Source organism: Pinus tabuliformis, chromosome 1_2 (assembly GCF_031772625.1).
Source record: "Pinus tabuliformis cultivar Carrire ecotype Pingquan chromosome 1_2, CPIR1, whole genome shotgun sequence".
In the NCBI taxonomy this organism is placed as follows: Eukaryota; Viridiplantae; Streptophyta; class Pinopsida; order Pinales; family Pinaceae; genus Pinus; species Pinus tabuliformis.
Genome location: NC_142298.1, coordinates 749,437,256 through 749,453,979, shown reverse-complemented (window position 1 = coordinate 749,453,979; position 16,724 = coordinate 749,437,256). Strand labels below are relative to the sequence as shown.

General features: G+C 40.5%; 2 protein-coding genes across 3 annotated transcripts in view; one reads left to right on the top strand and one right to left on the bottom strand.

Annotated features, from left to right (window-relative positions):
- Window positions 1–16,724, top strand: part of MCCA (methylcrotonyl-CoA carboxylase alpha chain) — a 388,726-nt gene that overhangs the window by 140,162 nt on the left and 231,840 nt on the right. The window lies entirely within an intron of this gene.
- LOC149207937 (uncharacterized) lies at window positions 9,649–10,912 on the bottom strand. Its single transcript, XM_089393965.1, has 2 exons — window positions 10,746–10,912; window positions 9,649–10,585 (listed from the first exon to the last, which is right to left on the bottom strand). The coding sequence occupies exons 1-2, from the start codon at window positions 10,861–10,863 to the stop codon at window positions 9,945–9,947; spliced, it is 759 nt and encodes a 252-aa protein (XP_089250091.1). The 5' UTR covers window positions 10,864–10,912; the 3' UTR covers window positions 9,649–9,944.

The window sequence follows — 16,724 nt, the reverse complement described above, 5'->3', positions numbered from 1 at the left end:
GGACTACAGGCGATGAGGGGTAGGATCCTTGAGATACCCAACCTCTTGGATTAGACCTTGCTATGGGAGCCCCGACGAGGAGTAGCAGGATTGGATGAGTGGGTAGAGACGGATGCGGATGGAGCGGCCGAGAGAGCAACAATGCAGGAGTCCCAAGACAACGCAGAGCTAGCAGGCTGCAGCAGCGCGAGAGGCACAGGAGTGTTGCAACAGTGCAGGATGGTACAAAGAGGTGTGCAATGGTGCGAGATGCAAGGAGTTGTTGCAGCAGCGCAGAGGCCAGAGAGAGGGAGCACTTGTCAGCGGCAGAGGGAGCTTCAGCATCAGTGGGTGTTTCTAGCTCAACAGGGAGGTCATTTACTTACTTCTCAGTAATTGAGTTGCAGTGCAGCAATGGGCAACACGATGCAGCATGATGAGAGGAGGTGCAGTGTTGGGAGAAAGGACCAGTAGCAGCACAGATGTAGAGGGAGCTGTCGTACAGATGCAGCAGTGGCAGTGGCAGAACCATGGGCAGTAGTACAGGAGGCAACAATGCAGAGGATGTTGGGCAGGAAGGCCTAGCATCGACACACGTACCGATGCCGGATGATCAGAATAATACTCAGTGAGGAGTATTGCTAGAGCACAGTCCTCACTAAGAGGGAGTGTTGATTTGGGGTAGCATCGGATGTGCTCTAGCCACGAAATTGGGTGGAGAGGTTGGGGCACATGAGATCTCCAATACCAGTGTTTTACAACTCGGACTCGGATTCGGACTCGGCCGAGGATCGACTCGGACTCGGACTCGGACTCGGTAATGACTCGGCCGGCTCGATTTCAATGACTCGGTCGTTGTAAAAAATACATTAAATATTTATTTTTTTTATAAAAAAACATAATTTTAAATATTTTAAACATAATTTTAAAGATTTTCATTCAAGTTTCCAAACACACAACATTATAATATACATGGAAGACAACATATGATCAAAGTAGGCTCATGAACCAATCCATTATATCAAAATGGTACGGTGTACCCAATGGCAATAGTAAATACATAGTCAACTGTAGTCTGTGACTCTGTCATACATGATCAAAGACTCATCTTTATGTTCCGCTTCATTATTGCTTGACCATCTTTATTGGATTCTCCTCGTCATTACGATTCTAAGGATATATAGCACGCTGCGAGACTCCTTACTGTTTGAAAGATATGTCCAACTTAAGTTGGTGCACCCACTATGTGGTCACAAGCCCCAAATAAGTTGATAATATGGAAGCATATTAAAAGGCTAAATAATTGTTGAAAATGCCAAATTGAACCTTCTAATATCTTGCTGGACCAAAAGGTTGTCAAAAGATTAAGGTTAACATTTGAAAATGTATTAAATATACGAGGAAATTTAATCATACTATGGTCCAAAATAGAGGACAAAATGGCCTCATTTAAGCGTGGGATTCTTGGCTCCAAAACTTGTTTTAATTAAAAAATTAAATTTTTGGGCTTCCCTCCCAAATACTCAAGTAGACTGCCTGTCATGAAAGCCTATCCAAATCTATTTAAACGCACCCATCCTCTCTCCAAAAGAGATAAGATAATTCGGACATCCTTTGATCTGTAACAGCATTGAACTTGTATAAGGGTTTGTGGTTTATAGTTCTGGGATTCCCTGGGTTCGTTCAACATATATTTTGCAGGTTTTAGTCATTTTGTTCTGAGGGCATAATCGTTGGTTTTCTGAAATTGTTTTGACAGTGGTTCACAACTCTATGATTATGACACGGTTCTGATCCTTTACTATTCGCCTCTAGAACAGAGGTATACATTAAAGAATATTCTGTTTAGTGCAAAAGCATTGCGTGGCAGCTAAATGTGATGTATGATATACCCCAATGTCCCTGTGTGTAGTCTACAATAGCTGTTGAATTTTACCAGACCTTTGACACTTAGAAACAAAGCTAGATCTTACATCTTAAAATTACCTCTTTCATTTGAAAATGGGAGGATCCTTATCTGATGGACATACATCATCAAAACATTACATCTCCCTCTGAATCCTTGCTTTAGGAGATCGTCAAGCCCTTGTCAATCTGCACTTCATCATTAAGATGAGACTTTATCATTCTTTGATGTCATTCCATACAACAACAACTGCAGTCTTCTTCCTTACAGAAAGGAGTGCCACTATACTTTTGATTTGAAGGCAATGATGCTAAAGCAGGTGATGATACACATTCAATTATGCAAGGTGAACATTCTTGCTGCCATGAAAACTTTGATGTAACTATTGTTGTTACAGACATTACTAATAGAGCCTCCTATTGCAAATCTGAATATTGAAATCCTTGCTTTAGATGACATCTCGATTTGTCTACAGGAGTTGAACACTTCACAACAAGCCATAAATTCTAGCTAACTGATTAATTGTTTCTTGCATACCTCATGTATCCGACCCTGTGAGGCACATTTCAAGCCTAAATACAACTCATTTTTGTGAGGTCGATACCTGGAAGTGTTTGAATATCTGCATATAATCTGAAGTAGATTGCCCTAAGAAGAATGCATCTGTAATTGAAACGGCCGAGTCATTACAGGACCCGGCCGGGTTGACCGGGTCAGCTATGACTCGGCCAGCCGAACCGGGTCATGGGCCGGGTCATAAAAATTGGCATTGAAACGGTCAGAAACGGCCGTTTCGTAAAACACTGTCCAATACCTAGAAAGGGTTTGGGCAAATTTTAAACAGATCAGGAGATGTTAAGATAATTAATATTTTCAATGTAGTCCCTAAGTCTAAACTTAGGGAAAATAAAATATTAATGTGTATTAATATGAATCTATGTTAGAATGGTCTAAAAGACATGGATCAAGCCAGATCTAATCTTAGCCGTTGATTAGGGACTTAATCTCGGCTGTTGAGATGTCAAGAGGAAAAGTATAAGAGGAGGCTTGAGGGTCACCTGGAGGACACACCAGAGTGATCAGTGATTCTATTCTCTAGAGTGGGGTTTGCTAAGAGAGATAGAATCAGTGATCGGGAGAGCAGCTGAGGGGCATTGAGTATAGAGAAACAGAGAAGGCAGAGATTATGCTAGGAGAATAGCGTAATAGCCAAAGAGAGTGACGCAGAGCCAACAAAGGCTCACATAGAGGCAACCAAGTGCTGCACAGAGCACTAGAGGGGCTAGCGTAGCTAACGCAGAGGTTCCCAGAGCTGACGCAGGGCCTCTTGGGGTTGACGCAGCCCAAGAAAGGCTGAAGTAGGGCCAACGTGAGACAAAGAAGGGCTGACGCAGTCCAGATTGGGCAGATGTTGGGGTTGTAGGAGCAGTTTTGTGTTGAAGGGTTGCATGAAGGATTTTCTGGGGTTACAGCCAAGAGATTTCTCTCAAACTGTGAGGTATAGCTGCTAAGGAAATTCGCTGTTGGGTAGGCCAGTTTTGGCACCCAGATTGTACTATGATATTGCTTAATAAGAAAACCCTCAGATAGTTGCATCGGTTTTCCCGCATTGGGTTTTTCCGGGGACACTGGTCCAAAAATAATGGTGTCATGTGGTGTGTTTGTTCTTGTTTCTTTTAGTCGCTGATCTGTAATAAGTTGAGCATGCACTGGTGTTTATTTTCAGTATCTACTTTGTAAATAACTTGTTAAAGAAAAATAACAAGTAGGTAGGAATAAATCAGAAAAAGTGCATGAAGGGTTTCTAAACTAAGTAAACTTAGAAACTTCAACACATTCCTCTTCTTCCTTTCTTCTTTTTGCCTTGTACAATAAAGGCAGTAGGTTCTCCCTCCTCATGCTTGGGAATTGTCCCTCTGGAAATCATTTTGGCTTCTTCTTGACTGCACTTTCCTAGGAGCTCATCAAATGTAGGAAACTTGTCATTATTACTAATGGTAGTAATAAAGCTTCCCCAAGAAGAAGGAAGACCTCCAAGCGAAATCAGTACCAGTTCTTTATCGGAAACAACTTCAGCAGAAGTTGACAGTTGATCTTTGATTTTTGATATCCTCATGAAGTATGCTTGAATTGTTTCTCCTATGTTCTTCTTAATATCCTTGAATTGATTCTTCAGAGCAAGAATTTGACTCAAGTTGTTCACTTGATGCATTTTAATCAGCTTGTCATACATTTCTTTGGCTTTCTTCAAATTGGAAACATAAGTGATGAGGTGGTCTCCAAGAGATTCAAGGATAATCTTTTTAGTCTTGACTTCTCCTTTCTTGTATTTGACGTTGATAGCAGCATGGGATTTTTCAGCTGGTTCTACTACCTCTCCTTCAACATACTCTAGAACATCATGTTCCTCAAGAGTAATATTCAATCTGACATTCCAAGGGAAGAAGTTTGAAGCATCAACCAAATTCTCTTCATTCTTAAAGTAGGAGGAAGACATCTTGATTTGCTCAAAATTTCAACAGCAAATAGAAAGGGACAACAAGAGATATTTACGCTGTAAATGAGATATTTCAGCAGCAAAATGGAAGAGAAATTTAAGTAGAAAATGAGCGGTAAGTAGAAGGAACAACGAGATATTTCAGCAAAAAGAGAGTTGCAAATGGAGTGGACAACAAGCTATATTTCAGCAGAAAGAGAGTTGCAAATGGAGCGGACAACAAACTATATTTCAATAGAAAATGAGCTTCAAATGGAGCAGACAACAAGCTATATTTCAACAGAAAAGGAGCTACAAATGGACCAGACAACAAGCTATATTTCAACAGAAAGAGAGCTGCAAATGTTGCGGACAACAAGCTATACTTCAGTAGAAAGAGCTGCAAATGGAGAGAACAATAAGAGATATTCCAGCAGAAAGCGAGCTGAAAATGGAGTTGACAACAAGAGATAATTCAGTAGAAAGAGAGCTGGAAATGGAGTTTGTCTTCACCAAAGCTCTGATACCATGTTGAAATTTTGATGCTCTATGCTGTTACAATCACTTAAATCCATAACTTCTTTATGTGGAAAAATAAGTTAAGTAATTGCAGATAGAACATAAACTATATAAACCATATGCACAATGGAAGACAACCAAAATCTCAATGAGACACAAAGAAGTTAGGTCAATGACCAAGGCAAAACCCAACTAGATTCTTCTTCTATTAGAAATCAATTGTTCAATAGAGATACAAAGTACAGTGAGAGATTGAAGTTCACCCAAATCTGAAGAAGAGCTTTGACAGCAATAGCTGATGCAAACACTGAATCACTTTGGCTCTCCAAGATCTGCTCTTCCTCTTCAAGACTCTTTCTGTCTCTCTCTCAATCTTCCTCTAGACTCTCCAACTCTCTTTCTCAAGTTCGAATTCTCCTCTCCCAAGCATAAGTAAGCGTGTCAAGTGAGGATGAGAAGAACAAATATATAAGGAGGTTGAATTCATGAGGGAGTAACTCCTATGCCTTGAGGAGGAGTTACATATGCCAAAATAGGAGTGCAACTTATGCCATAAAGGAGAGGAGTGTAACTTATGCATTTAGCAGAGAAGTGTAACTTATGCATTAAAGAGGTGTAAGAGGAATCTTTTTATGATGAGTCATTAAATTGTGTAAGAGAGTGTAAGAGGTGTGTAAGAGCATTAAAGACAGAGAGGAATGAATCCATTAAGAGAGAGAGAGTAACATATGCATTAATTGAGGGGAGTTACATATGACATGATTGAGAGACTTGAATTTCTTTTTAATAATAATATAATAATATCATAAAGAGGATAATAGTAATAATAATAATAGTATTGATGATTAAGTTTAAAATTAAGCAATTGAGATTGATTAAGGACATGTTAAGTGATTTTCCATTGTATATATATATGATTACGAATTGATGGAAAGTGATTTACGTTTTTTGGAAAGTCATGGTTGCAAAGATAGACATGACTTTCTATTTTTAGAAAGTCACTTTAGAAAGGTCGGAAATGAAATTTTATTCAAGGAAATTCATCCCATAGTTGTCAATTTTCAACATCCATGTCAAATGCCTACATATAAACAAGCATAAGCACCAGATTGGAAAATGAATAAAGCACCTTTTGATCGGAAGCCCACCTTCCTCCATGTGCTTTTTTGTCAAATGGGTGAGAAGAATAGGGATGATGTAGGTGGCGGAGATATAATGGCACATCATTAGCTAGTGGTGGTTCTCTGGGGCTGCTGGTTGGATGTGAAGAATATAAGAGAAAAGTTTTCTCCTTGGCGTTACCTATTTTGGTGGGTAACAAGTTTAATGGAGTTCCTTACGGTTAGAATTCAAGCGAAAGACTTTAATGGAGTAAGGAGGAGGACTAGGGCATCCATTATTAAAACCTTAACTATTACTCTTATGAGGGGAGAAATTAAATCTACAGGTTGCATATTCAGAGTTTGCCTATAGGCATTTAAAAGAACAATTTTACATGCAATAATGTAGCAAGATGCCAACAATCATTAAGCATTTAGTCATGGCACAAAATAGAAACCCTATTTCATAAATTCAGCATGCAAAATATCAATGACAAAACATTAAACTCACAAAATTCTCCATGTTGCCAAAAAATCCAGTAGGCCTTGTGAGAGGACTCACAAGGCAAAGGCTAGACCTTGTTGCAATAATGAGGGAGATTGCCACTTCCACCTCAACAACCTTCCTCTTGCTCTTTAGTGGAATTGTACCACAAGGGAGGCTTCTCAATGATCATCGAAAGGTTATTCTAAATTATGTGGCTCAAGGTGATGTAGATATAGGCTAGGTGAAGATACTCTTTAACAGACAAAGGCACAATTCTTCTTGTAAAAGAGTAGCATATCATACACCAAGCCTAAGTATGACATATATACTATGGCTTAGGGTTTCAAGATATGTAGCAACAAAGGGGTTCATAGGCATATTTGCAATAAAGAAAGAGTTTACTAAAGATATAATCAACAAACAAGTAAGGAAAACCCTCAAATTAAGCCTTAGGTTGAAGCCCTGGATAGGGTAAGGGTTTTCTAGGGCATAAGATGCTTAGAGAAGGATGATGTCAACCCTTCTAGGGTAAATTTAACCATGCAAAATGCTAGATTTTGAGTTAAAGGAATCAACAAGGTTAAAATAAAGTTATACTGCCTCTAATTTTCATCCACAAAAGCCCTATTTGAATTCGACCCTACAATATTGCCCTAGCAAGTTGCCTTGAAACACTTGGAAAACAAGAGAGAAAAAATATTTAGGTTTTCAATATTTATGACCAACACCAAGGATGCCAGTGACTAATCCTACTTGGGTGATGGAGTCTTTAGGGCCGATTCAAGAGATAATGGACAAATGCTTGGAGGAAGGGGGAAAACCTCTTGTTTTCACTTATATAAACCCTATCTTTTTGTGAGGGGGGGAATTAAATAGGGGAAGTTCTTTAGGAGGTCCCCTATGGATTTTAAGGTAGAGATATGTAACATGCAATAATTAACCAAGATTTTCCATAAATAGCTTGCATTTAGACATGGAATTAAAAAAAGACCCTAGCAATAACTAATCACATGTAAAACAATAAAGATATGCAATAAAAATTACAATTCTTCCGTGAAAAATCGTTCTTTCAATCCCAAAAAGACATCTCCATGACAAAAACAATCTTCAATAGCGAGAGCACCATAATGATCACATCTCCGCAAGTAATGAGTTACACGAAGGCTAAGATGAGCTCTCAAGATAAGGCCGAAATCCAAATGTGATGATGAAAAATGAAAAGAGGGCGATCCTCAATTTATATGACTTTTATCACTCTTAATTAGCCTAAAAGCCCTCTGACAAGTTTGATTTTGAGTGTACATGAAGAAAATGAGTTTCAAGCCAACCCAATCAACATAACAAAATATGCCACTAAAAGCCCACACTTGTGGGTTGAAACTCTCCTCGAGTACGATGTCATGCCCCTTTTGGGCAATAAATGCTCTAAAAGTGCATGGAATGGGCAAGGTGGATGTCCAATCACCATAATCAACTCTCTCCTTGAGGGGAAGCCCTCAATACATGCCTTAGAATGTCTCCATGTGTCAAAACCCTACTTTGGGTGCCTTGTATCATCTTCAAGGGGGCTAGAAGTACGACGTGGCACAATCTCTCTAAAGCATTGGGGCTCCAAGTTGTAGTACAAGCCATCCCTTGTCATCCTGGGGATGACCATCATCATCTAGACTCTGAATCGAGTCATGCCCATCAAACATGTCAAGGCTAGCCTGGGGGCATGTCGGGTCTGCTAGGTACATCATTAAGGTATGAAAATTCCTACACTGAAGGAACCCCTACTGCAACAAATCTGAATCTACTTCACCTACTTGATTTTTAATACATTCATCAAGTTCTTCTGAATAGTGAAGCAAATTACTTCTGCAGCCTACACTAATTAAATATTTGATCTCATGAAAGAGAAAACAAAGCAAAAAACAAGATACATAGGACACACTTATTTTTGGACACAACAGTCCCTGGAAAAACCCAATGTAGGAAAACGACGCAGTAGTTTTGAGGGTTTATTATTATGCAAGAGAAATATCTGAATACAAATCTAGGATGCTCATATAACAATCTTTTACAGAGTAAATACTAGTGGAAAATCTGAGTGAGTTTTAATTCACTTCACCCGGTAGAATTCCGGCTCATCTGGCAACAAGACTGGCTAACCCCGACTACTTCTGCACTAGCCCAGCCTTTCAGGCTTTGCATCAGCTATCCCGACTGTTCCGGCAGTTCACGACAGTTCCAGCTTCTGCATGACAGGCAACTTTCCCCTCTGCGCTAACCCTTTTGGCTCTGCATCAAGGCTGCGTGGGCCCAGACTGGCCTAACGTCAGCTCTCCCGGTTACTGCACTGTCTCTCTCCAAGCTCTCTCCCCCTCTTTGCTCAGTGTTCTCTGGAAAGTTCTTCTCCCGGAATCTCTCTGCCCCTCTACTGTTGAATGATCACCTAGTTTGAATTTCTCAGCTTCCTCGCCCCAAAAATCGAACTCTAGATCAATTCGTTCTCTGTGTGTGCGTTTCCAAATGAACCCAAGCCTCCATTTTATACTTTTCCTGTTGAGTCTTCAACGACCTAGATTAAGTCTCTAATCAACGACTAATATTAAAACATGACTTGATCCACCTTCTAGATCATTCTCACTCATATTTTGATTAATACCCATTAATATTTTAATTTTCCTAAATTTAGACTTAGGAACGCCATTAAAAATATTAATTATTTTAAAAAAATACAATCCGGGTGGAATTTCAGCAAACGGTTTCTGGGTTCTTTAGAACTCATGTGCCTTAGCCTCTCTACCAATTTTCAAGGCTAAAGCACTTCCGATGCTACCAAAAACTAACATAAGAGTCTCCAACACCAAGCAAAGTGAGCTCAAGGTTTCCTACATCTGGGGGTGCTCTTAAGTGTCAATCAACTGCTAGGATCATCAAAGGTGCCCAACACTTTGCTATAGAGGGGCAATGCTACATCTGTAAGGTCATTACTGCACTTTGGAAGTGTGGTGTGGCCTGGATATCATGTGGAATGTAGGCATGAAATGTGTGCCCTCAAGGCCTCCGTTGCTTTATGAAGGACCATCGGGAAAAACCATCTCAAACCAATGTTTTACAACTCGGACTCGGATTCGGACTCGGCCGAGGATCGACTCGGACTCGGATTCGGACTCGGTAATGACTCGGCCGGCTCGATTTCAATGACTCGGTCGTTGTAAAAAATACATTAAATATTTATTTTTTTATAAAAAAACATAATTTTAAATATTTTAAACATAATTTTAAAGATTTTCATTCAAGTTTCCAAACACACAACATTATAATATACATGGAAGACAACATATGATCAAAGTAGGCTCATGAACCAATCCATTATATCAAAATGGTACGGTGGTACCCAATGGCAATAGTAAATACATAGTCAACTGTAGTCTGTCATACATGATCAAAGACTCAAGAGTCAAAACAAAATACAAATAACCAAGGAGGCTAGTAGCTACTGCCAGAGGAGCCAAGATCATCTCGACCAATCTCTGGATCATCATCATCAGAGTCAGACAAGGGGCCCCATGGCTCCTCCTCATCATCATCGTCTCCAACTGCAACTGTAGAAGTGGTGCCAGTACCACTAGGCTGTGCAGCAGATGCAAGCTGAGATAGAGTACAAATGCGGCTGCGCTTCTGTCGTGGCTGAGCAGAGGAAGCACCTACAACTGGAGTCATACTAGCTGGCTGTGAGACTGAGGCTGGTGGATTGGGATCTGCATTCAACTGAACACACTGCAGTGGATCTCCAACATCAATTTCATCAAGATCCTCATCAGGATCAAACTCTGGTAGACGACTCTCCACTACCCAATCTGATGTTGGATCAATGTCTTCCAACACAATGGGATCTGAATCAGGTCTTTTGTTCAGCAATTGGTTCCGTCTGAGCCGAAGGTTGTATTGGACAAAAACTAGATCATTCAACCGTTTTTGCTCCAAACGGTTTCTCTTCTTTGTGTGAATCCTCTCAAAGACAGACCAATTGCGCTCACACCCAGATGCACTGCAAGTTTGACTCAAAATACGAATTGCAAACCTTTGCAATTCAGGGCACTGGCCACCAAAGGCCTCCCACCATTGTGCTGCAAAAAACATAGGAGTGTAATGAATTATGAGTTAGATGAAGGCTGAAGTTCAACAAAATTACAAATTATATCTAACTTTCAAATTATAAATGATTTAACAAACTTTAATAAAAAAAGTAAAACCATTAAGAAATTGAAAATTGAAATTTTTGTTTACCTGGCTCATCTGCTTCTCTTGCAATCTTTGCTAGGTTCTTCCCAAAGGTACCTGTTGCATTGCTGAAGGATGTGACCTGCTGATGTATCAGCAGCTGATCAGACTCCGATGGGACCATGCGCTCAATGCAATCAACCAGTCCATCTCTGACCTCCCCCCTCAAAGCTCCTGACTCCTTAGCTTTATAATGATATCGTGGGTTCAAAAAATACCTAGCTGCATGTATAGGGCGATGGAGTTGATTGTTCCATCTTTCATCAATGATTGCCCAAATGGGCCCATACTTTGCCACTCTATCCTTGTATGCTGTCTTTATTTGCTCCTTTGCTTGATCCATAGCCTCATAAATGAAGCCCATAGCCAACCTTTCCCCATCCACCAACCGCAACACCTTAACTAGTGGCTCAGCAACCTTCACAATCTCTGCTGCCTTTCTCCAAAAAGTTTCCTCATGGACTTTCCTTTTCAATTCTCTGCCTTCTGGTTTGTTAGACCAACTGCTTTGATTCCAATCATCACTGGAAAACATTTTTTGCAAGTTTCTATGTTGGGAAAGCATAGATTGCAATGTCAAAAAATGTGTAGCAAATCTAGTGATGGCAGGCCTAATAATATCCTTGCCTCCAGTGTGTTTCCTCATGAGACTCAAAACCAGTGTATGATTGTAGATAAATTTTGTTATGCTTTTGGCATTATCTACAGTGTTTCTGACCCAATCTAATTTTCCAATATCCTCAAGCATGAGGTCTATGCAATGTGCAGCGCATGGGGTCCAAAAGATGGTCTTGTGTTTTTCCTCTAACAGTCTACCAGCAAGAACATAGTTAGAGGCATTGTCTGTGATGATTTGAACAACATTAGCCACCCCCACATCCTGAATAACCTCATCCAATAGCTGAAACAACAAGTGGCCATCTTTTACCTTATCAGATGCATCAACTGATTTTAAAAACATGGTTCCCTGTGGGCAGAAGACAAGAAAGTTTATGATGGTACGGTTTCTTTGATCAGTCCATCCATCTGACATGATGGTACACCCTGTTCTTGCCCATGATTCCTTGAAATCTTGCAAATACTCATTAATTGATGTAATTTCTTTCTGCAAACGAAACCCCCTTAGCTCTTGCATAGTAGGGCCTTTGAAGCCTTTTCCAGCAGCATGTATGGCCTCAAACATAGGCTCATAATATGGTGAACGAGCAGCATTAAAGGGGATATCAGCATCATACCACCATCTAGCTATGTAGTCACAAGCAGTCTCCCTCAATTCTTTCTTCCAATGGTCATCTAAAGTGGGCTGAGCAAGACCTTTACTAACTTCAGGACCATGTGCATCTGATGGAGAGGAGCCTGAGTGAGTGAAAAAACTTTTGATAGTCCCATCACCCTTCATTCTACCCTTTCCCTTATCTTGAACAGAAGCAAAAGAGGGAGGAACATAACGGAAAGGGTTTGATGCATCAGTTTGAGGGATAGAGGAAGAACCCTCAAACTCATAGTGGGGGTTGGCAACCATCATTCTTTGTATCTCCCTCTTCCTCCCAATTTCAGCCTGTATCTCTTTTTGCCTAGTCTTTTCTGCATTAAATTTTTCAAAGCTTTCCAACAAATTCTTTCTAATCTCCCCAATTTCATTAGATTTACATGCAGTAATATTGCCTTTAATCCCTGCCAAGTGTTGTTTCAGCCTATTAATCCCCCCAGGACCTGACTTAATTTTCCTATGGCAAAACTTGCAACACATCTCATCATCAACCATTTCAACATATGCCCAAGCAGGATCTTTTGCTCTAGGTGCCATTTTTTGACTAGGAAAACAATCTGAAAATGAAAAAAAAAAAAAAAATTGATTCAATGTTCATTTATTTGACTAAAAACACTCTCTAAGCTATCTTGATATGCACCTAAAATTTACTAAGTAAAAACAGATTTATAGAGGTGGAAAAAAATACCTCCAGGCACAAACTGCCTCCTCAAGCTTGCTCCAAAAATCAGCTCCTCAATGCTGCTCCAAATGGCTGCCCAAGAAGCTCCTCACTCCAGCTACAATGCTCCTCCAAGACTCCTCACTGCTGCTCCAAAACAAGCTCAAGAACTGCTCACTAACTCTCAAAGAAGACTCTCACTCAAATGCATAAGACTGCTGTGAGTGAAATGAGAGCATTTGGCTGTCTTAAATAGAGTTTGGGAGGGGGAAATGGACCCCAAAAGCATTAAACAAATCACAATAAACCTTTCAGCTCCACAAACCCTAACTAACTTTATAAAAAATCAGCAAAAAATCGATTTTTTTTTGGTAATACGCTGCCCCAGCCGGTTATGAGTGAAACGGCCGAGTCAATACGGACCCGGCCGGGTTGACCGGGTCAGCTATGACTCGGCCGGGTCATTGGATGACCCGGCCGAGTCATAGCTGACCCGGTCAACCGAGCCGGGTCAAGGGCCGGGTCACATATTTTGGCAATGAAACGGAACGAAACGGCCGTTTCCGTTTCGGTTCGGCCGTTTCGTAAAACTATGTCTCAAACTCAAGTAAAAGTTACCATTCATTAGAGACCATGACCATAGATGCATCATAGTGTACCATACTTAATTGTTAAGTGCATAATAAGGTTTCAAACTGGGATCAACTACAAATGTCTAACTAGACCAAGTCCCGTAAGTGTTACCTACCTTGTTACGAATGGCTAGATGGTCAACCCTGTTAGGTGCTTCTAGCCCCTAAGTGGAGGTGACATGTCTGAGGTCAATCCTTCAATTCATAGGTGTTTGTAATGATGGTGGAAAATGCTTCATGGCTAGGTGCCATGGTCATGGGACTAGCTAATGGAGGTCCATCATCTTGAGTGTGTAGATGTATGGAGGGAGAAATCATGGAGGCATGAGTTACCCCTTTCCTCATCCTACTTTTTCCACCCCTCTAGCGCACCTTTTACTTATTTTTGATGATTCTTTGATAAGGAGCATAACTCAAGAGTCTAAGCTTGCTTTTAATGATATAGCATTGATTTACCCCTTATGATGAGTCAACTTCTTGCTCATCAGAGTTGGGACTTGCAAGGGTTCCTTATTATGTGATGGAGCATCAAGTGCTCAGGAATCGAGTGATGGCTAATGGGGGGGGATCTCATGCTAGGCTTTTTCGCACGCGCTAATTAATGACTCAACCACCTTTTGCATTTTAACTTATTTTTTTTCTTTCATTGTGACCATTTTATGTTTTTACCTTTGTTTTAGTTGCATCAACCTCAAGGGCAAAGTTTTTGGCCCTGACTGAAGGATGATGGTACGAGGGTGCCAATACCACTAAACCAATGACAACAAACTTGAAGGATGGACATGAAATTAGGGGATTGATGGAGAGTGGTAAGTATGGAAAGGTTATAGACACACTACTTCAATTCAAGTTTCCAAACTAGTGCCTCTCCTATAACCCTAAGGCCTTAGAGGAGATCCCACTAGACTAGGGTCAAAGACTAACCCCTTGGTAAGGTGAGAGAACATGTTTACAGTCAAGATTGGTCAATCATCTAGATCACACCTTTATCTATGTTAGAATGCCCAAAACATTAAGTAAAAACAAATGATCGCAAAATGGTTAAATTACATGTCGTGTGGTGACCCACTTTCCTTCAAGAGGAGTGCCGAATGGTGAGAGGTGTATGATCGATGCAAATAGTGGAGGAATGTCGCTTATCATCATATAATGAGCAAATATAGGGTTGCTGGCTGTTTGGCTGTCCAAATTAGGAGGAAAACTGTTCTCCTATGGGGTTCCCACTTTTGGTGGTTAGCACTCCACGAAAGGCACTTCTTTCAATCCCAAAATAACATCTCCATGCAAAAACCCATTCCATAAGATAATTGCATCACCAAAAGCTCAGATCTTGCCCATAGTAGCGGAAGAGACTAGCTCACATTCTCTTAAAGAGGAAAATATTGAAATGTGTGATGATGAAATGAAATGAGTGGAGGAGTCTCTATTTTATGAGACCTAACTCCCTCATTTTTACAAAAAAATACAAATAAAACCCTAATTACAATTTTACCTTGAGTGTTCCATAAGAGAGAGGTTACATGCAACCCCATAGCTCAAAAACATAACAAAAGATGCCATCAATGCGCATGGGTGGAAGGAAATCCTCTCACTATGATGTCATCCTCTAAATGAGCTCTAAATGTCACAAGTTAGTGTCATGTGGGCTAATGAGTGCTCCATGCTCAAAGATGTAGCTATAAGATCATTGGCATGCCTCCATACCAAGACATCATCTCCATTGTGCCTAATGTCACCCTCTAAAGGGGAAGAGGGGTTACGTGGTACTCTCTCACTCAAGCATTGGGGCTCAAAAGTGATGTGCAAACCCTGCCCTGTCATCACAAGGTTGACCATCATCATTCGGGCTTTGGAACAAGCAACGACCATCAAACAATGTTAAGTCCAGCGTGAGGGTGTCTTAGGTCCAATTGGCACTTCAGTAATATCTCCGGTGCTAAACTTCATGGGCTTAGTGTTTTAGCATTTGGGGGTACCTTGGACTGTCAAGTACCATGTCGGGTCCTCAAGTAGCCCAACGCTTTGTTCTGGATAGGAAACATTGCATCATTAAGGTCATCCTCTCTCTGGAATGGGTAAATGACCTTTACAATGTTGCTGAGGAAGGAGGGCAATCATCTCTTAAGAGACCTGTATTGTTGTGATGAAAACACTTGACAAAAACCCTCTCAAGATCAAGTGAAAATCATTAATCATTAGGTACAATAACCATAGATGCATCATAGTGGACCATACCTAATGTTGGGGGCACAATAATACTTCACACAAAGCTCACCTTCAAATGTCTAACTAGATTAAGTCTTGTAAATAAGTTACCTCCTTATGTTAGGGATGGTTAGATGGATAACCCTATTAGGTGTTTCTAGCCCCCAAGGGGAAGTGACATGTCCCAAGTTAGCCCATCAATCCATAGGTGTGTGTGAAAATGGTGGCAACAAAGTGGGAATGACTTTAGGGCAGGGTGCCATAGCCAAGTGACCAGCTAATGGAGGTCCAACATCCTGAGTGTATAGATGTAAGGAGGGAGCAATTGTGGAGGCATGAGTTACCCATTTCCTTAGCCCATTTTTTCCACATCTTTGGTGCGCCTTTTACTTTATGATTTGCTTTGATTTGGGTGCATAACTTAGGAGCCCAAGCTTGCTTTTTGAGATTTAGCATTTAATACCCCTTAATGATGAGTCAATTTATTGCTCATTAGGGTTGGGACAATACAAGAGTTCCTTTTATAGATGGAGCATCATGTGCTCGAGGAACTAGGTAATGGCTAACGAGGGGGTAGAGTTCATGCTAGGCTTTTGTCCATGTGCTAATAAAATGTCCCAACCATCTTTTGCATTTTATCTTTTTATTTCATTGTCACTTTCTTATGCTTTTAAACTTTCTTTTAGTTGTATCAACCTCTAGGGCAATGTTTTTTGGCCCAGATGCAAGGATGAGGATGAAATGGTGCCAATCCCCATGACCAATGACCACCAGCCCGAAGAATGGAAATGAACAAGGGAAAAGATGGAAAGTGGTAAGGATGGAATACCTTGGACATGCTACTTCAATTAAAGCCTCCCCAATAGTGCCCTTCCGAAAACCCTAAGGCCTTAGAGGAGGTCCACTGGACTAAAGTCAAAGGCTAACCTCCCAGGTGACGTGAGGGAGTAAGAATACAGTCAAGATTAGCAATCATCCAGTTTGCACCTTGATCCATATTAGTATGCCCATAACATTAAGTGAAATTTACACTCAACATGAGATTAAGTAATATCATATTTAATTAGATAAGCTTGAATCATAATACATTAATGTCTACATTGACCATCATAAGTACTAATGCTTTCCAGGAATTTCTTGGCTTCGGAGGCAAAATGTATCAAATTTAGACATAAGATGGGCCACGAAGTGACAAATTGAAGGCCCATCATCATTGA

Excerpts from the sequence above, each read along its gene's own strand:
- LOC149207937 (XM_089393965.1), bottom strand. The coding sequence starts at position 10,863 with ATGGTCCCATCGGAGTCTGATCAGCTGCTGATACATCAGCAGGTCACA. Across the intron at positions 10,586-10,745 it reads AAGAGAAGCAGATGAGCCAG|CACAATGGTGGGAGGCCTTT; the intron begins GTAAACAAAAAT and ends TGTTTTTTGCAG.